General features: G+C 46.3%; 1 protein-coding gene and 1 non-coding gene across 5 annotated transcripts in view; both read right to left on the bottom strand.

Annotated features, from left to right (window-relative positions):
- Nucleotides 1-22,523, bottom strand: part of SLC12A7 (solute carrier family 12 member 7) — a 171,929-nt gene that overhangs the window by 101,734 nt on the left and 47,672 nt on the right. The window contains exon 1 of one of the 4 annotated variants that reach the window (XM_038770210.1): nucleotides 12,486-12,675. The exons of the other annotated variants lie outside the window; for them this stretch is intronic. Within the exon in view, the coding sequence (XP_038626138.1) occupies nucleotides 12,486-12,579 (94 nt within the window). The 5' untranslated portion in view covers nucleotides 12,580-12,675. Of the gene's footprint in view, nucleotides 1-12,485; nucleotides 12,676-22,523 lie in introns of those variants that run through there. 4 annotated transcript variants of the gene reach the window in all.
- Nucleotides 921-992, bottom strand: TRNAL-CAA. Its single transcript has one exon. It is a non-coding gene; the product is annotated as a tRNA-Leu (tRNA).

The following is a 22,523-nucleotide window of genomic DNA, read 5'->3' as shown; positions in this document are numbered from 1 at the left end:
CTGTATCTCAGTTCCCTCAGCTCCCCATTTGACAGATGAGGGAACTGAGGCCCAGAGGAGTGAAGTGACTGGCCCAAGGTCCCACAACAGACAAGTGGCAGAGCCGGGATTAGAACCCAGGTCCTTCTGCCTCCCAGCCCCGTGGTGGGAGAGGAGATGGGCAAAAAGAGCACGTTGGGTGGCAGAGAGCAGAGGCTGCAGGAGGGGAGTGCAAGTTAGAGGGAGCCAGGAGTCCCACCAGGTGAGTAATAATAATAGTAATAATAACAATAATGATGGTATTTGTTAAGTGCTTACTATGTAATAATAATAATAATAATAATGGTATTTGTTAAGCACTTACTATGTGCAAAGCACTGTTCTAAGCACTGGGGAGGTTACAAGGTGATCAGGTTGTCCCACGGGGGGGCTCACAGTTTTAATCCCCATTTTACAGATGAGGTAACTGAGGCACAGAGAAGTGAAGTGACTTGCCCAAAGTCACCCATCTGACAGTTGGTGGAGCCGGCATTTGCACCCAAAACCTCTGACTCCCAAGCCCGTGCTCTTTCCATTGAGCCACGCCGTAGTGTCAGAGTCAGAGGTCATGGGTTCAAATCCCGGCTCCGTCACTTGTCCGCTGTGTGACTTTGGGCAAGTCACTTCACTTCTCTGTGCCTCAGTTACCTCACCTGTAAAATGGGGATTAAGACTGTGAGCCCCATGTGGGACAACCTGATCACCTTGTATCCTCCCCAGCGCTTAGAACAGTGCTTTGCACATAGTAAGTGCTTAACAAATGCCAACATTCTTATTATTATTATGTACCAGGCACTGTACTAAGCATTGGGGTGGAGACAAGCAAATCGGGTTAATAGCATTTGTTAAGTGCTTAACTATGTGCCAAGCACTGTACTAAGCGCTGGAAAATATCAACTTCCTGGAGATGCCGGGGATTGAACCCAGGACTTCACACATTTGAAGCGTGCATTCTACCACTGAGCTACACCCCCCACAATCCCTGTCCCACGTGGGGCTTGCAGTCTTGATCCCCATTTTACAGATGAGGTAACTGAGGCAGAGTGAAGAGACTTGTCCAGGGTCACACCCAGCAGACAAGTGGTGGAGCCGGGATTAGAACCCGTGACCTCTGACTCCATGTTGCTCCCAGGGGGAGAGGGTGGGGAGAGATGCAAGGGAAGCAAGTGGACAGAGGAGACTCAGCGTTGAAAAGGAACGATCTAGTGAAGGGGCATCATCATCAATCGTATTTATTGAGCGCTTACTATGTGCAGAGCACTGTACTAAGCGCTTGGGAAGTACAAATTGGCAACATATAGAGACAGTCCCTATCCAACAGTGGGCTCACCGTCTAAAAGGGGCAGAAGCGTGCTACACTGCCAAAGCTCTTCAGGCTAACGTTAGACCGGATTGAGAAGCCGCGTGGCTCAGTGGAAAGAGCCCGGGCTTTGGAGTCAGTGGTCATGGGTTCAAATCCCGGCTCTGCCAATTATCAGCTGTGTGACTTCGGGCCAGTCACAACTTCTCAGGGCCTCAGTTACCTCATCTGTAAAATGGGGATTGACTCTGAGCCCCTCGTGGGACAACCTGATCACCATGTAACCTCCCCAGTAATAATAATAATAATGTTGGCATTTGTTAAGCGCTTACTATGTGCAAAGCACTGTTCTAAGCGCTTGGGGGGGATACAAAGTGATCAGCTTGTCCCACGGGGGGCTCACAGTCTTAATCCCCATTTTACAGATGAGGTAACAGGCTCAGAGATGTTAAGTGACTTGCCCAAGGTCACACAGCAGACATGTGGCGGAGCCGGGATTCGAACCCATGACCTCTGACTCCAAAGCCCGTGCTCTTTCCACTGAGCCACGCTGCTTCTCTAAGCACTTAATAGATATCATCATTATTATTATTATTGAGGGAAAGAACCTTGATTTTGCGATCACTCCGCGCCCTCTCTCTCCCTCCCCCATGCCTCCACGTCAAACCAACAAGCTCATCCTCCAACCCAGTCAGGTTTGGAGACCACAGACTCCCAGAAGCTCCTAAGGAAGCAAAAGAATCCCTGGGAATCTGAACCTTCCACAAGGGACAGAAGTAACAAGGCGGCAGGCACCTGTTTGGGCGGTAAAGGCTCTCCGTGCCAGAGGTCTGACGAGGCACTATTAAATCACGGTTTGGAAGCCGGAAGAGGCCAGAATCTCCAATTGCAAGGAAAGCGATCCCAGGGTGGTTTTGTTTGGCCGGGATGTTATCAGTCCTGGCAAGAGAAACTGGGGCTGGCGGGACTAAATGGCAGAGGGACGGACTCAAGAGCAAAACTGCGGAAAACAAGCTTATTTGTCAGAAGATAAAGGTAACTTTGTTAGTGACAGACTCAAAGGAAATGAAGCAAGAAAGCCCTCTGAACTAGAAAAGTCCCGAGTCTTCTTTGTTTACCCAGAAACAAACACGGGCAGTAATGTATCACATCCAAAACAACAGCACTCGAACCCCTCCAGAACGGCACGCAGGCGATTTTGGAGGACGGCGGAGGCCCGCATTTCAAAACACGCAAAGCAATTTGCGACTCCCTCCTTGAGTCTTGTTCTGTCCTCCAACTGACGATTTGCCGAGACATAATAACCAACAGATGCCTGAGGAGTATGTTAAGGTCACTTAGACCAGCTTCGTGCCTACAGCAAGAGCAAGTCAACATGGACTCCCCATTATAATAATAATAATAATAATAATAATGGCATTTATTCAGCGCTTACTACTCATTCAATCTTATTTATTGAGCGCTTACTGTGTGCAGCGCTTGGGAAGTACAAGTTGGCAACATATATGTGCAAACTATGTTACTATGTGCAAAGCACTGTTCTAAGCACTGGGGAGGTTACAAGGTGATCAGGTTGTCCCACAGGATGGTCACAGTCTTAATCCCCATTTTACAGACGAGGGAACTTAGACACAGAGAAGTGAAGTGACTTGCCCATAGTCACACGGCTGATAATTGGAGAAGCCGGGATCTGAACCCATGACCTCTCTTTGAGGGCAGGGGATGGTGTCTACCGATTCTGTTGGATTGTACTCTCCCAAGCACTCAGTACAGTGCCCTGCACACAAATACCCAAATATCATGGATGGATTGACAAATCCCATTCCGCTGGGCCTGGGCTTGCTTAGCTCCTGGGGTCAGGCAATCAGTGGCACTTACCAAACACTTTAACTCAGTGCCCAGCACTGTACTAAGCACTTGGGAGAGTCAAACAAGAGAAGGTTGACATAATTCTTGCCCTTAAGGAGTTGAATGTAGGAGTTTTCAAAATAGTGGAAGGTTACAATCTCCCACTAATAACCACCAATTCACAAAATATGTTTGCTTTCAGTCTTTCCTCATTCATTCATTCAACTATCTCAAGAGTGTTTTGCACATAGTAAGCACTTAATAAATGCCAACATTATTATTATTCAACGTGTATGTGAACACCAGTTGAAGAGTAACAGTAAAGTCGGGGTGGGTTACTATTGAGAATGTACACTTGGTTTTGGGGAAGGTTTTTAGTGTTTCGTTTTGTTTTTTTATAATATTTCATTAAGCTCTATGTGTTAAGCACCACTGTACACACTGGGGTAGATACAAATTAATCAGATACAAGTTGTGTGCAGGGATTGTTTTTATACCAACTCCACTGTATTGTACTGTCTTAAGCGTTTAGTACAATGCTCTGCACATAGGACGTGCTTAATAGATACCACTGATTGACTGACGTATAGATTTTTTTTCTGAGACCTCTTTACAAAGCCCAAGCTGTTATTTTTCCAGACCACCTGATTTCCTCCGGTGCTTAGAACAGTGCTTGGCACATATTAAGCACTTAATACCATTATTATTATTATTTCCAAGGGCAGGAACCGTGACTTTGCTGAACTCGGCTCAAGTGAGCAAAAAAGATGCATTCTTGTTCAAATGTGTGAATGAAAAACAAGCACAAATGCCTGTAGCCTCTTCTTCCCTTTCCTTTTGACTTCCCTTAGACCTCTGCTTTGGAACAATACGGCTGCTGCATGGACTTTCTCAATAGACTCAATAATGGCTGAAAGCCTAAAACCAGGCAATAATAACAATTGTCATATTCATTAAGCACTTACTACATGCCAGGCACTATATTAAGTGCTGGGGTAGATACGAGATAATCCAGGTAGACACAGTCCCTGTCCCACATAGGGCTCACAGTCTTAATCCCCATTATACAGGCGAGGTAACTGGGGGAAATAATAGCATTAATAATAATGATAATTGTTAAGTGCTTACTATGCGCCAAGCACTGGGGTAGATACAGTGTAATCAGGTTGTCCCACTTGGGGCTCACACTTTGAATCCCCATTTTACAGATGAGGTAACTGAGGCACAAAGAAGTGTCTTACCCAAGGTCACACAGCAGACAAGTGGCGGAGCCGGGATGAGAACCCATTCATTCAATCGTATTTCAATCAATCAATCAATCGTATTTATTGAGCGCTTACTGTGTGCAGAGCACTGTACTAAGCGCTTGGGAAGTACAAGTTGGCTATTTATTGGGCGCTTACTGTGTGCAGAGCACTGTACTACGCGCTTCGGAAGTACAAGTTGGCAACATCTAGAGACGGTCCCTACCCAACAGTGGGCTTACACTCTAGAAGGGGGAGACCGAGAACAAAACAAAACATATTAACAGAATAAAATAAATAGAATAAAGATGTACAAGCCATGTCCTCTGACTCCCAAGCCCATGCTCTGGAAGCAGTATGGCCTAGTGGAAAGAGAACAAGTCTGGGAGTCAGAGGACCTGGATTCTAATCCTGGCTCCACCACTTGTCTGCTGTGTTATCTTGGGCAAGTCACTTCACTTTATCATTATTTTAGTGTGTTTTCTAATTCTAATTCTGCCCCTTACTTGCTGTTGGACCACGGATAAGTCACTTCACTTCTCTGGGCCTCAGTTTCATCATCTCCGCAAAGGGGATAAAATATCTGTTCTCCCTTCCCTTTATGACTGTGAGCCCCAAATGGGAGGGGGATTGTGTCTGTTCTGACTGCAATATCTCTTCCCCGGTACACGGCTCATAATGAGGGCTTAACGAATACCGCAGTAATATTATTACAGTAGCTTCCGATCATATTTACTGAAGTTACAAATGCTGTGGGCAGGGAACGTGTCTACCAACTCTACTATAGCGTACTCTCCCAAGCGCTCAGTATGGTGCTCTGCACGCAATAGGTCATCAATAAATATGATTGCTTGATTGATTCAGCTGCTGATGGGCAGGTGATAGCTCTAATATCAGACACAGCTTACGGTACGGAGAAATTCCACTTTAAAAAGTGACTAGTTTTTCTCTCCCCTTCAATAAAATCCCCAGCGCTTGAGGTGGACAAATTCTGGCAGAAAGTAACAGTAATGATGGTATTCAATGTAGACCCACTGGGTGAAAAGCACTGTATTAAGCACTAAGACCCTAGAAGCAGCATGGTCCAGTGGAAAGAGCCCGGGTTTGGGAGTTAGCAGGACCTGGGTTCTAATCCTGACTCTGCCACCTGTCTGCTATATGACCTTGGGTAAGTCACTTAACTTCCCTAGGCCTCAGTGACCTCATGTGGGATAGGGACTGTATGCAAACTGCTTAACTTGTATCTACCCCAGCGCTTAGAGCAGTTCCTGGCCCCTAGTAAATGCTTAATAACATAAATATTATTATTATTATTGTTCTAAGGAGCTTATAGTCTAGAAAATATTTACAAATGGAACGACCAGGATAAATTCGTGTTTTTTTAATAACGGACTGTGACCCCTGGCCCCAATAAATGCAGTCCCCCATCTCTTTCCCAGTGGGAATGTGGGCAGGGAACATGTCCATCAACTCTGCTGAATTGTCCTCTCCCGAGCGTTTAGTGCAGTGCTTGGCACGCAAAAAGAGCTGTTCTCATCCCGACTTCACCACTTGTCTGCTGTGTGACCTTGGGTAAGTCACTTCACTTCTCTGGGCGTCTGTAAAATGGGGATTGAGAATGAGAGCCCCACGTGGTCCCAGGACTGTATCCACGCCAGTGCTCAGAACGGTGCCCGGCACATAGTAAGCGCTTAATGAGTACCCCATTCATTCATTCAGTCATATTTATTGAGCACTTACTCTGTGCAGAGCACTGTACTAAGCACTTGGGAAAGTACAATATAGCAATAAAGAGAGATAATTCCTGCCCACAACGGGCTCACAGTCTAGGGTGCGAGAGGCTGACAGCAATACAAGTAAATGGGAATCAATATAAATAAATACAATTATAAGTGCCGTGGGGTGGGGAAGGGGGGGAAGAGCAAAGGGAACGAGTCAGGGGGATGTAGACTGTGAGCCTGTTGTTGGGTAGGGACCATCTCTGTATGTTGCCGATTTGTATGTAATGGCATTTATTAAGCGCTTACTATGTGCAGAGCACTGCTCTAAGCGCTGGACAGGTTACAAGGTGATCAGACTGTCCCACGTGGGGCTCACAGTCTTAATCCCCAGTTGACAGATGAGGTAACAGGCACAGAGAAGTTAAGTAACTTGCCCGAAGTCACACAGCTGACAATTGGCAGAGCTGGGATTCGAACCCATGACCTCTGACTCCAAAGCCGAGGCTCTTTCCACTGAGCCACGCTGCTTATCTATAGATTTGTACTATCTAAGCACTTAGTACAGTGCTCTGCACACAGTAAGGGCTCAATAAATACGACTGAATGAATGAATGTGGGAGGGGGAGACGAGGAAAAGCGGGCCTTAGTCTGGGAGCAAGAAGTAAGAGTTTAACAAGTGCTGTGCTTATAATAATAATAATAATAATGGCTTTATTAAGCACTTACTACATGCAAAGCACTGTTCTAAGCACTGGGGAGGTTATAAGGAGATCAGGTTGTCCCACAGGGGGCTCACAGTCTTAATCCCCATTTTACAGATGAGGGAACTGAGGCACAGAGAAGTTAAGTGACTTGCCCAAAGTCACACAGCTGACTATTGGCAGAGTCTCGATTCGAACCCATGACCCCTGACTCCAAAGCCCCTGCTCTTTCCACTGAGCCACGCTGCTTCTCTGTAGATTCATTCATTCATTCATTCAATCGTATTTATTGAGCGCTTACTGTGTGCGGAGCACTGTACTAAGCACTTGGGAAGTACAAGTCAGCACGGGCTTTAGAGTCAGAGATCATGTGTTCAAAGCGCTTAGTACAGTGCTCTGCACACAGTAAGGGCTCAATAAATACGACAATGAATGAATGTGAGCAGGGGAGATGAGGAAAAGCGGGGCTTAGTCTGGGAGTAATAAGAGTTTAATAAGTGCCATGCTTATTATTATTATCGTCAGTGTCTGCCCCCAGGGGCCCTGCAAAGTTTAGGGGGAGGGGGTAATAATAATAATGATGGTATTTGCTAAACGCTTACTATGTGCCAAGCACTGTTCTAAACACTGGAGTAGATACAAGGTAATCCCCATTATCCACTTAATCCCCATTTTCCAGATGAGGTAACTGAGGCACAGAGCAGCACGGCGTAGTGGATACAGCCCCCACCTGGAAGTCAGTAGTGGAGAAGCAGTGTTGCTTAGTGGAAAGAGCCCGGGCTTGGGAGTCAGAGGTCATGGGTTCTAATCCTGGCTCTGCCATTTGACTGCTGTGAGACCTTGGGCGAGCCGCTTATCTTCTATGTGCTTCATTCAGTTCCCTCATCTGTCATCATCATCATCATCAATCATATTTATTGAGCGCTTACTATGTGCAGAGCACTGTACTAAGCGCTTGGGAAGTACAAATTGGCAACATATAGAGACAGTGCCTACCCAACAGTGGGCTCACAGTCTAAAAGGGGGAGACAGAGAACAAAACCAAACATACTAACAAAATAAAATAAATAGAATAGATATGTACAAGTAAAATAGAGTAATAAATACGTACAAATCTGTCAAATGGGTATTAAGACTGTGAGCCCCATGTGGGACAACCTGATTACCTTGCATCTACCCCAGCGCTTAGAACAGTGCTTGGCACATAGTAAGTGCTTAACAAATACCATCATTATTATTATTTTTATTATAGGTTCTAATCCCGGCTGCCAACTGTCTGCTGTCCCACTTCACTTCTCTGTGTCTCAGTTACCTCATCTGGAAAATGGGGATTAAGACTGCGAGCCCCAAGTGGGACAACCTGATTACCTTGTATCTACCCCAGTGCTTAGAACAGTGTTTGGCGCATAGTAAGTGCTTAACAAATACCATTATTATTATTGTGTTGTCTATATTTTGTTTAGTTTTATTTTGTTGTCTGTCTCCCCCTTCTAGACTGTGAGCCCATTGTTGGGTAAGGACCGTCTCTATATGCTGCCGACTTGTACTTCCCAAGCGCTTAGTACAGTGCTCTGCACATAGTAAGTGCTAAATACGATTGAATGAATGATTATTATTATTATTATCATTATTATTATGCATTCTAATCCCAGCCGCCATTTGTCTGCTGTGTGACCTTCACTTCTCTGTGCCTCAATTCCCTCCTCTGTAAAATGGGGATTAAGACTATGAATCCCACGTGGGACAACCTGATTAACTTGTATCTACCCCAGAGATCAGAATAGTGCTTGGCACATAGTAGGCGCTTAACAAGTACCATTATTATTATTCTCATTACTATGGGTTCTAATCCCTCCTGCTGGTCTGCTGTGTGACCCTGGGCAAATCACTTCACTTCTCTGTGTCTCAGTTCCCTTGTCTGGAAAATGGGGATGGAGACTGTGATCCCCACGTGGGACAGGGACTGCGTCCAACCCGATTTGCTCGTCTCCACCCCAGCGCTTAGCATAGTGCCTGACACATAATAAGCGCTTAACAAAAACCACAATTATTATTTGAGTGAGTCTCCCCAAATCCCGCAGCTGACAAGGGGCAGAAATTGTCTCCACCTCAGGGCTTAGTACAGTGTCTGGCACATAACATGCGCTTAACAAATACCACTATTATTATTATTATTAGTCTGCTATGGGACCTTGGACAAGTCACTTCACTTCTCTGGGCCTCAATTCCCTCCTCTGGAAAATGGGGTTGGAGACTGTGAGCCCCACGTGGGACAGGGACCGTGTCCAACCCGAGTTGCTCATCTCCACCCCAGCGCTTAGCACAGTGCCAGGCACATAGTAAGCGCTTAACAAATACCACTATCATTATTATTGTTATTATTAGTAGTAGTAGTGTGCTGTGGGACCTTGGGCAAATCACTTCACTTCTCTGGGCCTCTGTTCTCTCCTCTGGAAAATGGGGTTGGAGACTGTAAGCCCCACGTGGTACAGAGACTGTGTCCAACCCGATTTGCTCGTCTCCACCCCAGCGTTTAGCATAGTGCCTGACACATAATAAGCGCTTAACAAAAACCACAATTATTAGTCGAGTGATTGACCCCAAATCCCGCAGCTCACAAGGGGTGGAGGTTGTCTCCACCCCAGGGCTTAGTACAGTGCCTGGCACATAGTAAGCGCTTAACAAATACCACTATTATTATTACTATTAGTCTGCTATGGGACCTTGGACAAGTCACTTCACTTCTCTGGGCCTCAGTTCCCTCCTCTGGAAAATGGGGTTGGAGACTGTGAGCCCCACGTGGGACAGGGACCATGTCCAACCCGAGTTGCTCATCTCCACCCCAGCGCTTAGCACAATGCCAGGCAAACAGTAAGCACTTAACAAATACCATTATCATTATTATTGTTATTAGTAGTAGTAGTAGTAGTATGCTGTGGGAACTTGGGCAAGTCACTTCACTTCTCTGGGCCTCAGTTCCCTCCTCTGGAAAATGGGGTTGGAGACTGTGAGCCCCACGTGGGACAGGGACCGTGTCCAACCTGATTTGCTCATCTCCACCCCAGCGCTTAGCACAATGCCAGGCACATAGTAAGCGCTTAACAAATACCACTATCATTATTATTGTTATTAGTAGTAGTCTGCTGTGGGACCTTGGGCAAATCACTTCACTTCTCTGGGCCTCAGTTCCCTCGTCTGGAAAATGGGGTTGGAGACTGTGAGCCCCACGTGGGACAGGGACTGCGTCCAACCCGATTTGCTCACCTCCACCCCAGCGTTTAGCATAGTGCCTGACACATAATAACAGCTTAACAAAAACCACAATTATTAGTCGAGTGACTGGCCCCAAATCCCGCAGCTCACAAGGGGCAGAACTTGTCTCCACCCTAGGGCTTAGTACAGTGTCTGGCACATAGTAAGTGCTTAACAAATGCCACTATTATTATTATTATTAGTCTGCTAGGGGACCTTGGACAAGTCACTTCACTTCTCTGGGCCTCACTTCCCTCCTCTGGAAAATGGGGTTGAAGACTGTGAGCCCCACGTGGGACAGGGACCGTGTCCAACCCGATTTGCTCATCTCCACCCCAGCGCTTAGCACAATGCCAGGCACATAGTAAGCACTTAACAAATACCATTATCATTATTATTATTAGTTGTAGTAGTAGTAGTCTGCTGTGGGACCTTGGGCAAGTCACTTCACTTCTCTGGGCCTCAATTCCCTCCTCTGGAAAATGGGGTTGAAGACTGTGAGCCCCATGTGGGCCAGGGACCGTGTCCAACCCGATTTGCTCATCTCCACCCCAGCGCTTAGCACAATGTCAGGCACATAGTAAGCGCTTAACAAATACCACTATCATTATTATTGTTATTATTAGTAGTAATAGTTGTCTGCTGTGGGACCTTGGGCAAGTCACTTCACTTCTCTGGGCCTCAGTTCCCTCCTCTGGAAAATGGGGTTGGAGACTGTGAGCCCCATGTGGGACCGTGTCAAAACCGAGTTGCTCATCTCCACCCCAGCGCTTAGCACAATGCTGGGCACATAGTAAGCGCTTAACAAATACCACTATCATTATTATTGTTATTACTACTAGTAGTAGTCGACTGTGGGACCTTGGGCAAGTCACTTCACTTCTCTGGGCCTCAGTTCCCTCGTCTGGAAAATGGGGTTGAAGACTGTGAACCCCACGTGGGACGGACCGTGTCCAACCCGAGTTGCTCATCTCCACCCCAGCGCTTAGCACAATGCCAGGCACATAGTAAGTGCTTAACAAATACCACTATCATTATTATTGTTATTATTACTAGTAGTAGTCGACTGTGGGACCTTGGCAAGTCACTTCACTTCCCTGGGCCTCAGTTCCCTCGTCTGGAAAATGGGGTTGGAGACTGTAAGCCCCACGTGGTACAGGGACTGCGTCCAACCCGATTTGCTCGTCTCCACCCCAGCGCTTAGCACAGTGCCTGACACATAATAAGCGCTTAACAAAAACCACAATTATTAGTCGAGTGACTCGCCCCAAATCCCGCAGCTGACAAGGGGCGGAGTTTGCCTCCACTCCAGCGCTTAGTATAGTTCCTGGCACCTACTAAGCTTAACAAAAACCACAATTATTATTATTATTAGTCTGCTGTGGGACCTTGGGCAAATCACTTCACTTCTCCGGGCCTCCTCTGGAAAATGGGGATGGAGACTGGGAGCCCCAGGTGGGCCAGGGCCGGCCGTCCAGCCCCATTTGCTCGTCTCCACCCCAGCGCTTAGCACAGTGCCTGGCACCTAGTAAGCGCTTAACAAACCCTATTATTGTTATTAATAGCCTGCGGTGGGACCTTGGGCCAGTCACTTCACTTCCCCGGGCCTCAGTTCCCTCCTCTGTTAAATGGGGATGGAGACTGTGAGCCCCAGGTGGGAGAGGGCCGGCCGTCCAGCCTCATGTGCTCGTCTCCACCCCAGCGCTTAGCACAGTGCCTGGCACCCAGTAAGCGCTTAACAAAACCTATTATTGTTATTATTAGTCTGCGGTGGGACCTTGGGCCAGTCACTTCACTTCTCCGGGCCTCAGTTCCCTCCTCTGGAAAATGGGGATGGAGACTGGGAGCCCCAGGTGGGACAGGGCCGGCCGTCCAGCCCCATGTGCTCGTCTCCACCCCAGCGCTTAGCACAGTGCCTGGCACCTGGTAAGCGCTTAACAAAACCTATTATTGTTATTATTAGTCTGCGGTGGGACCTTGGGCCAGTCACTTCACTTCTCCGGGCCTCAGTTTCCTCCTCTGGAAAATGAGGATGGAGACTGTGAGCCCCAGGTGGGACAGGGCCGGCCGTCCAGCCCCATCTGCTCGTCTCCACTCCAGCGCTTAGCACAGTGCCTGGCACCTAGTAAGCGCTTAACAAACCCTATTATTGTTATTATTAGCCTGCGGTGGGACCTTGGGCCAGTCACTTCACTTCTCCGGGCCTCAGTTCCCTCCTCTGGAAAACGGGGATGGAGACTGGGAGCCCCAGGTGGGGCAACCTGATCACCCTGGAACCTCCCCAGCGCTTAGCACAGTGCCTGGGGCATAATAGGCGCTTAACAAAAGGCCCAATTAGTTGTGGAGTGAGTCTCCCCCGAATCCCGCAGCTGGCCGGGAAGGGGGGCGACCCCTCACTCACCCAGGAGTCCCCAATCCGGCGGCTCCCCCGGCCTCCGGTGGGCACGGTGGGCCCCCTGCCTCTCCACGGGCACCACGGTGAAATTGGTGGGCATCGTGCTGGCTGGGGGCAGAACGGCTGCTGGCCCAACTGGATTCTTCCAAAGCGCTTAGTACAGTGCTCCGCACACCGGGGGCGCTCAGTAAATACGACTGACTGACTGAATGAGTGCTGGCAGCTGCCGCCCCCTCCTCCTCCTCCTGGGCCAGTCCTTGGGCCCCGGGCCCGGCCGCTCACGTGAGAGTCGTTTCCTCCTTCGGGGGAGGGGCCATCACGCTCCCACCCTCCCACCCACACTCCTGCCACTGCTCCAGGGGCCCTGGAACCATCCCAGGAACGATGGTATTTGTTCGGGGCTTACTACGTTCCCTGAAATCATCATCATCATCCTAATCATCATCATCAATCGTATTTATTGAGCGCTTACTATGTGCAGAGCACTGTACTAAGCGCTTAGCACTGTACATCATAATAATAATGATGCTATTTTTTAAGCCATTGTTGTTGCCAACTTGTACTTCCCAAGCGCTTAGTACAGTGCTCTGCACACGGTAAGCGCTCAATACGATTGATTGATTGACTAAGCGCCTACTATGTGCCAAGCACTGCTCAAGGGTCCCTGGAATCATCATAATAAGGATGGTATTCATTAAGCACCTACTATGTGCCAAGCGCTGCCCAAGGGTCCCTGGAATCATCATAATAAGGATGGTATTCGTTAAGCACCTACTATGTGCCGAGCACTGCCCAAGGGTCCCTGGAATCATCATCATAATGATGGTATTAAGCGCCTACTATGCACCAAGCACTGCTCAAGGGTCCCTGGAATCATCATAATTAGGATGGTATTTGTTAAGCACCTACAATGTGCCAAGCACTGCCCGAGGGTCCCTGGAATCATCATCATAAGGATGGTATTTGTTAAGCACCTACTATGTGCCAAGCACTACTCAAGGGTCCCTGGAATCGTCACCATCATCATAATAATAATGATGGCATTTGTTAAACGCCTACTATGTGCCAAGCACTGCTCGAGGGTCCCTGGAATCATAGTAATGATGGTATTTGTTCAGCACTTACTATGTGCCAAGCCCTGCTCTAGGGTCCCTGGAATCATCATCATCATCATCATAATAATAATGATGGCATTTGTTAAGCACCTACTATGTGCCAAGCACTGCTCAAGGGTCCCTGGAATCAACACAGTAATGATGGTATTTGTTCAGTGCTTACTACGTGCCAAGCCCTGCTCAAGGGTCCCTGGAATCATCATCATCATCATAATAATGATGGTATTTGTTAAGCACCTATGTGCCAAGCACAGCTCGAGGGTCCCTGGAATCATAGTAATGATGGTATTTGTTCAGCGCTTACTACGTGCCAAGCCCTGCTCGAGGGTCCCTGGAATCATCATCATCATCATCATAATAATGATGTAATTTGTTAAGCATCTATGTGCCAAGCACTGCTCAAGGGTCCCTGGAATCATCATAGTAATGATGGTATTTGTTCAGTGTTTCCTACATGCCAAGCACTGTTCGAGGGTCCCTGGAATCATCATCATCATCATAATGATGGTATTTGTTAAGCACCTACTATGTGCCAAGCACTGCTTGAGGGTCCCTGGAATCATGATTATAATGATAGTATTTGTTAAGCGCTTACTACATGCCAAGTACTGCTCAAGGGTCCCTGGAATCATCATCATCATCATCATCATAATAATAGTATTTGTTAAGCACCTATGTGCCAAGCACTGCTTGATGGTCCCTGGAATCATAGTGATGATGGTATTTGTTCAGTGCTTACTACGTGCCAAGCCCTGCTCGAAGGTCCCTGGAATCACAGTAATAACAGTAATAATAATAATGTAATTTATTAAGCATCTATGTGCCAAGCACTGCTTGAGGGTCCCTGGAATCATCGTAGTAATGATGGTATTTGTTCAGCACTTCCTACATGCCAAGCACTGATCGAGGGTCCCTGGAATCATCATAATAAGGATGGTATTTGTTAAGCACCTACTATGTGCCAAGCACTGCTCGAGGATCCCTGGAATCATGATTATAATGATGGTATTTGTTAAGCACTTACTACATGCCAAGCACTGCTCAAGGGTCCCTGGAATCATCATCGTAATGATGGTATTTGTTAAGCACTTACTACATGCCAAGCACTGCTCGAGGGTCCCTGGAATCATCATCATCATCATAATAATAGTATTTGTTAAGTGCCTACTATGTGCCAAGCACTGCTCGAGGGTCTCTGAAATCATCATAATGATGGTATTTGTTAAGTGCCTACTATGTGGCAAGCACTGCTTGAGGATCCCTGGAGTCATCATCATAATAATAATATTTGTTAAGCACCTACTATGTGCCAAGCACTGCTTCAGGGTCCCGGGAATCATCGTCATCATCATCATAATCAATCAATCAATCAATCGTATTTATTGAGCGCTTACTATGTGCAGAGCACTGTACTAAGCGCTTGGGAAGTACAAACTGGCAACATATAGAGACAGTCCCTACCCAACAGTGGGCTCACAGTCTAAAAATCTAACAAATACCATCATAATGGTATTTGTTAAGCACCTACTATGTGCCAAGCACTGCTCAAGGGTCCCTGGAATCATCATCATCATCATCATCATCATCATCATCATAATAATAATGGCATTTGTTAAGCACCTACTATGTGCCAAGCACTGCTTGAGGGTCCCTGGAATCATCATCAACATAATACTAATAATGATGGCATTTGTTAAGCGTCTACTACATGCAAGCCCTGCTTGGGGGCCCCGGAATCATCATAGTAACGATCATATTTATTCAGCGCTTACTACAGCCAAGCCCTGCTGGGGCGGGGCTGGAATCATTATATAATAATGATCGTGGGTTCTAATCCCAGCTCCGCCACTTGTCAGCTGTGTGACTTCTGGGCAAGTCACTTTACTTCTTTGTGCCTCGGTTCCCTCATCTGTAAAATGGGGATGAAGACTGTGAGCCCCATGTGGGACAACCTGATCACCTTGTATCTACCCCAGCGCTTAGAACAGTGCTTGGCACGTAGTAAGTGCTGAACAAATACCATCATTATTATAATTATTAATTATATTATTATAATTAATTATATAATTAATTATATATAATATAATTATATATTATATATAATTATATATAATTATAATAATTATAATTATTATTCCTATAATAATGATTATTCCTATTTGTTCAGCGCTTACTACGTGCCAAGCACTGCTTGGAGGTCTGCACAGTAAGCGCTCAATAAATACGATTGAATGAATGAATGAATGGAACCCATGTTCTCCGACTCCCAAGCCAAGGGCTCTTTCCACCATCATCATCAATCGTATTTATTGAGCGCTTACTGTGTGCAGAGCACTGTACTAAGCGCTTGGGAAGTACAAGTTGGCAACATATAGAGACAGTCCCTACCCAACAGTGGGCTCACAGTCTAAAAGGGGGAGACAGAGAACAAAGCCAAACATACTAACAAAATAAAATAGAATAGATATGTACAAGCAAAATAAATAAATAAATAAATAAATAAATAAATAAAGCTAAGCCACACTGCTTCTGTATCCCCTTCTTCCTCTCCCTAGAGCCACCCAGTGCCACCCCCTCCTCTAAATAATAATAATGGTATCTGTTAAGCGCTTACTATGTGCCAGGCACACTACTAAGCACCGGGGTGAATACAAGCAAATCCGGTTGGACACAGGGTTTGCAGTCTTAATCCCCATTTCACAGATGAGGTCACTGGGGCCCAGAGAAGTGAAGTGACTTCCCCAAGGTCACTCAGCCAAGCGGCAGAGCAGGGATTGGAACCCGTGACCTCTGACTCTCAAGCCCGGCCTCTTTCCACTAAGCCACGCTGCTTCACGCGTCCAGAGATTCCCAAATTGCGGCACAGATGACGTAGAAGGGAGCTTGAGTTGGGCTTTACATTCCTCTTTAGGTTAAATTTAAAACTCTCCTTCTAAACCTTCTAAGGACATTGGGCCTGACTCCCTCTCCTCCCGGCTCAGTTTAGCCCCAGGAAGAAGATGGGAGGACAGAGGATTGCGTGGGAATCCCATTTATTGACATTTTTCTTCTCTCTAATAAAGTAGTATCCCATTTCTCCGTCCTGGGCACCATGAGAAGCAGCATGGCTCAGTGGAAAGAGCCCAAGCTTGGGAGTCAGAGATTGTGGGTTCTAATCCTGACTCCGCCACTTGTCTGCTGTGTGTGACTTTGGGCAAGTCACTTAGCTTCTTGGCCCCTTTTAGACTGTGAGCCCACTGTTGGGTAGGGACTGTCTCTATATGTTGCCAATTTGTACTTCCCAAGCGCTTAGTACAGTGCTCTGCACATAGTAAGCGCTCAATAAATACGATTGATGATGATGATGCCTCAGTTACCTTATCTGTAAAATGGGGATTAAGACTGTGAGCCTCACGTGGGGCAACCTGATTACTTTGTTATTCATTCGTTCATTCAATCGTATTTATTGAGCGCTTACTGTGTGCAGAGCACTGTACCAAGTGCTTGGGAAGTACAAGTTGGCAACATATAGAGACGGTCCCTACCCTAGAACAAAACCATCATCCTCATTATAATAATAATAATAATAATGACGGCATTTGTTAAGCGCTTACTATGTGCAAAGCACTGTTCTAAGCGCTGGGGAGGATACAAGGTGATCAGGTTGTCCCACTTGGGCTCACAGTCTTAAACCCCATTTTACAGATGAGGTAACTGAGGCCCACAGAAGTTAAATGACTTGCCCAAAGTCACACAGCTGACAATTGGCGGAGCCGTGATTTGAACCCATGACCTCTGACTCCAAAGCCCGGGCTCTTTCCAATGAGCCACGCTGCTTCTCTCATTATGAGGAACCCTGGCTTTTCGGCCCTTAACCAGTGCAGAATCAATCAATCATTTGTATTTATTTGAGTGCTTTCTGCGGGAGGAGCACCGTACTAAGCGCTTGGGAGAGTACAATACAACAATAAACAGACACATTCCTTCCCCACCCCTAACGAGCTTACAGTCTAGAGGATGAGTTTACAGGTGCCCCAACATCAATATTTATTAAGCGCTTCCTACATGCAGAGCACTGTACTGAGCGCTTGAAGAGCTCAGAAAAGTAATATATTCCCTGCCCCCGAGGAGCTTAACAAATACCATCATCCTCATTATGAGGAACCCTGCCTTTTCTGCCCTTAACAGAAGAGACAAAAATGTATTTATACCACACAAATAATTCCAGCCCTAAAAAGTTTCAAGCCTGCTAGCACTAAATAATTAGTTAAGGGTCAGAACAATCCTCTCGAATGCATCTCAATCAATTCCTCGAGGAGTCAATGAGGTGATAATCGCCTCTTCCCTGCCCATCTTTTTTGAGGGGGGCTGCATTTCGGGACACAAAAAATAAAGCCATGATTTCCGACAGCAAAACCAAAACAAGACAAGGCTGCGTACTACATGCCCTTGTATTCTCCATGCTTTGTTTTCTCTCAGCAAGCTCACCTTTCCCATTTAGAGAGTCAGGGGGACTTTGAATAATGCCTGATTGTTTCTCCAATAAAGGCTGATTATTATTTTTTTGATCCAGGGGAAGTGTGCTTCACCCCTAAACCCCCAAAACCTCACGTAAATTCAATTATATTCTTCATCGCCGCATTACGTCAACTGAAAACAAGTCTCAGTTCTCTCAAAAAGCCTCGTCTCATTACCTAGAAAAACAATAACTGTGGTATTTTGGACACATTTCCTGCCCACAATGAGCTTACCGTCTAGAGACGAGCTTTCAGTCTGGTTTTACTCTCCCAAGCACTTAGTACAGTGCTCTGCACACAGTAAGCACTCAATACGATTGAATGAATGAATGAACAGTGCTTGGAACATGGTAAGTGCTTAACAAATACCATCACTATTATAATTATATGAGACACATTACCTGCCCACAATGAGCTTACAGTCTAGAGACGAGCTTTCAGTCTGGTTTTACTCTCCCAAGCACTTAGTACAGTGCTCTGCACACAGTAAGCGCTCAATAAATACGATTGAATGAATGAATGAACAGCGCCTGGAACATGGTAAGTGCTTAACAAATACCATCACTATTATTATTATAATATGAGACACATTTCCTGCCCACAATGAGCTTACCGTCTAGAGACGAGCTTTCAGTCTGGTTTTACTCTCCCAAGCACTTAGTACAGTGCTCTGCACACAGTAAGCGCTCAATAAATACGATTGAATGAATAAATGAACCGTGCTTGGAACATGGTAAGTGCTTAACAAATACCATCACTATTATTATTATAATATGAGACACATTTCCTGCCCACAATGAGCTTACCGTCTAGAGACCAGCTTTCAGTCTGGTTTTACTCTCCCAAGCACTTAGTACAGTGCTCTGCACACAGAAACGCTCAATAAATACGATTGAATGAATGAATGAACAGTGCTTGGAACATGGTAAGTGCTTAACAAATACCATCACTATTATTATTATAATATAAAAATGATGGCATTTGTTAAGCGCTTACTACGTGCAAAGCACTGTTCTAAGCGCTGGGAGGGATACAGTGTGATCAAGTTGTCCCACGTGGGGCTCACAGTCTTAACCCCCATTTTTACAGATGAGGTAACTGAGGCTCAGAGAAGTGAAGTGACTTGCCCAAGGTCACACAGCAGACTTGTGGCGGAGCCGGGATTCGAACCCATGACCTCTGACTCCAAAGCCCGTGCTCTTTCCACTGAGCAAGGCTGCTTCTCTATAATAATACGAGACACATTACCTGCCCACAATGAGCTTACAGTCTAGAGACGAGCTTTCAGTCAGGTTTTACTCTCCCAAGCGCTTAGTACAGTGCTCTGCACACAGTAAGCGCTCAATAAATATGCCCAACTGATGGATTAGGGCATGGGAAACCAGCTCTGTCACCTCTCTGACAATCCGCCAACCTTCCGGGGAGCAGTGCCAGCCTCTAATTGGCTGAGGGAGGCCTCCAGGGGACAGCTTTCATTCATTCCTTCAATCATATTTATTGAATGCTTCCTTTGTGCAGGGCACTGTACTAAGCGCTTAGGAGAGCCCGGTGCAACAAGAAACGGGCAGTTTGGCATAAGAAGTAAGGCCAACCCTGCTTCGGTCCGGTCTGTATCAGTTCCCGGGCGTCCTCCAGGCTCACCTCCTCCAGGAGGCCTTCCCACACTGAGCCCCCTCCTTCCTCTCCCCTTCCTCCCCCTGCCTTACCTCCTTCCCCTCCCCACAGCACCTGTATATATGTATGTATGTCTGATTGGATTTATTACTCTAATTTGTACATATTTATTCTATTTATTTTATTTTGTTAATATGTTTGGTTTTGTTCTCTGTCTCCCCCTTCCAGACTGTGAGCCCGCTGTTGGGTAGGGACCGTCTCTAGATGTTGCCGACTTGGACTTCCCAAGCGCTTAGTACAGTGCTCTGCACACAGTAAGCGCTCAATAAATACGATTGATTGATTGATTGATGTGCTTTGCATGGGGCTTTTCTGGCAGATTCAGAGCCCAGCATTTCAGTATCCGCTTTAGAATCAATCAATCAATCAATCGTATTTATTGAGTGCTTACTATGTGCAGAGCACTGTACTAAGCGCTTGGGAAGTACAAATTGGCAAAGTCCATAGTACATCCAGAGGGACTGTCTCTATTTCCAACCAGTTCACAATAAGGGCCCCTTTCAGCCTTTCCTGGCCTTGTCTTCAGCTGGAGAATGTCTCCCCCCTCCCTCCCCTGCCTCTCCCCTTTCCCGCTTCGGCAAAACAATCACCAGAGATATATGTCCATATATCTATAATTCTATTTATTCTGGTGGTATTGACACCTGTCTACTTTTTTTTCTCTGTTGGCTGTCTCCCCCTTCTAGACTGTGAGCCCGTTGTTGGGCAGGGACTGTTTCTATCTGTGGCCGAATTGCATTTTCCAAGCACTTAGTGCAGTGCTCTGCACCCGGTAAGTGCTCAATAAATACGATTGAATGAATGGATAAAAGCACCAAGCAACAAAACTCTTCCCCTGCAATCCCTCCACTGCTCAGGGAAAGAGGGAAGCAATGTGGCCTAGTGGAAAGAGCCTGGGCGCCCGTGGATCTAGGTTAATAATAATAATAATAATAATAATGATAATAATCCTTCCTCTCCCCCTCGTCCCCCTTTCCATCCCCCCATCTTACCTCCTTCCCTTCCCCACAGCACCTGTATATATGTGTGTACATATTTATTACTCTATTTATTTATTTATCTTACTTGTACATATCTATTCTATTTATTTTATTTTGTTAGTATGTTTGGTTTTGTTCTCTGTCTCCCCCTTCTAGACTGTGAGCCCGCTGCTGGGTAGGGACTGTCTCTATGTGTTGCCGACTTGTACTTCCCAAGCGCTTAGTACAGTGCTCTGCACACAGTAAGCGCTCAATAAATACGACTGATTGATTGATTGATTGATGGTATTTGTTAAGCGCTCACTACGTGCCAAGCACTGGTCTAAGTGCTGGGATAGATACAAGGTAATCAGGTTGTCCCATATGGGGCTCACACAATCCCCATTTTACAGATGAGGTAACTGAGGCACAGAGAAGTTAAGTGGCTTGCCCGAGGTCACACAGCAGACAAGTGGCGGAGCCAGAATTAGAACCCACATCCTCTGACTCCCAAGCCCGGGCTCTTTCCACTGAGCCACGCAGCTTCTCTGGAGTCTAATCCCCGCTCTGCCACTTGTCTGCTGTGCAACCTACGGCAAAGTCACTTTGCCTCTCTGGGCCTCAGTTCCTTCATCTGTAAAATGGGTATTGAGACTATGAGCTGCATGTGGGAGAGGGACTGTGTTCAACCCGATTTGCTTGTATCCACCCCAGCGCATAGTTCAGTGCTTGGCACATAGTAAGCGCTTAACAAATACCATCATTATTATTAAGTGCATGGGTGATACAGTGGGGATTATATATGCATATATATTTGTACGTATTTATTACTCTATTTCATTTGTACATATTTATTTATTTCATTTTGTTAATACGTTTTGTTCTCTGTCTCCCCCTTCTAGACTGTGAACCCGCTGTTGGGTAGGGGCCGTCTCTAGATGTTGCCAACTTGGACTTCCCAAGCGCTTAGTACAGTGCTCTGCATACAGTAAGCGCTCAATAAATACGATGGAGTGAGAGTGAGAAGATGAGAGATGAATCAAGAAAGACCTCCTAGAGGACATGGGAACAACCTAGCTACTACATCAGGAAGCCACTCTAGGCAGCATGGCTCAATGGAAAGAGCACGAGCTTTGGAGTCACAGGTCACGGGTTCAAATCTCAGCTCCGCCAATTGTCAGCTGTGTGACTTCGGGCAAGTCACTTAACTTCTCTGGGCCTCCGTTACCTCATCTGTAAAATGGGGATTAAGACTGTGAGCCCCCCGTGGGACAACCTGGTCACCTTGTAACCTCCCCGGCGCTTAGAACAGTGCTTTGCACATAGTAAGTGCTTAATAAATGCCATCATTATTATTATTATTATTATCTTTGGCTGAATTCAGGAGCCTGGCTAACTAAATATAGGTTTTAGGGCGTGTGGGTCGAAACCTGGTAAAAAAAAAATAGCCTTGTGAAAATAACCACCAGCAATACAGCTGATTATGGCATACATTATGAGCGGCTTAACAACTCCCAGCTGAGGGCTCGGAACTATTTAGGAAGTTCCGTAGAAGCAGCGTGGCTCAGTGGAAAGAGCACGGGCTTTGGAGTCAGAGGTCATGGGTTCGAATCCCCACTCCACCACATGTCTGCTGTGTGACCTTGGGCAAGTCACTTAACTTCTCTGCCCCTCAGTTACCTCATCTGTAAAATGGGGATGAAGACTGTGAGCCCCACGTGGGACAACTTGATCACCTTGTATCCCCCCAGTGCTTAGAACAGTGCTCTGCACATAGTAAGCGCTTAATAAATGCCATTA

This window comes from Tachyglossus aculeatus, chromosome X3, assembly GCF_015852505.1.
Source record: "Tachyglossus aculeatus isolate mTacAcu1 chromosome X3, mTacAcu1.pri, whole genome shotgun sequence".
Taxonomy (NCBI): Eukaryota; Metazoa; Chordata; class Mammalia; order Monotremata; family Tachyglossidae; genus Tachyglossus; species Tachyglossus aculeatus.
This window is presented reverse-complemented; position numbering and strand designations above follow the sequence as displayed.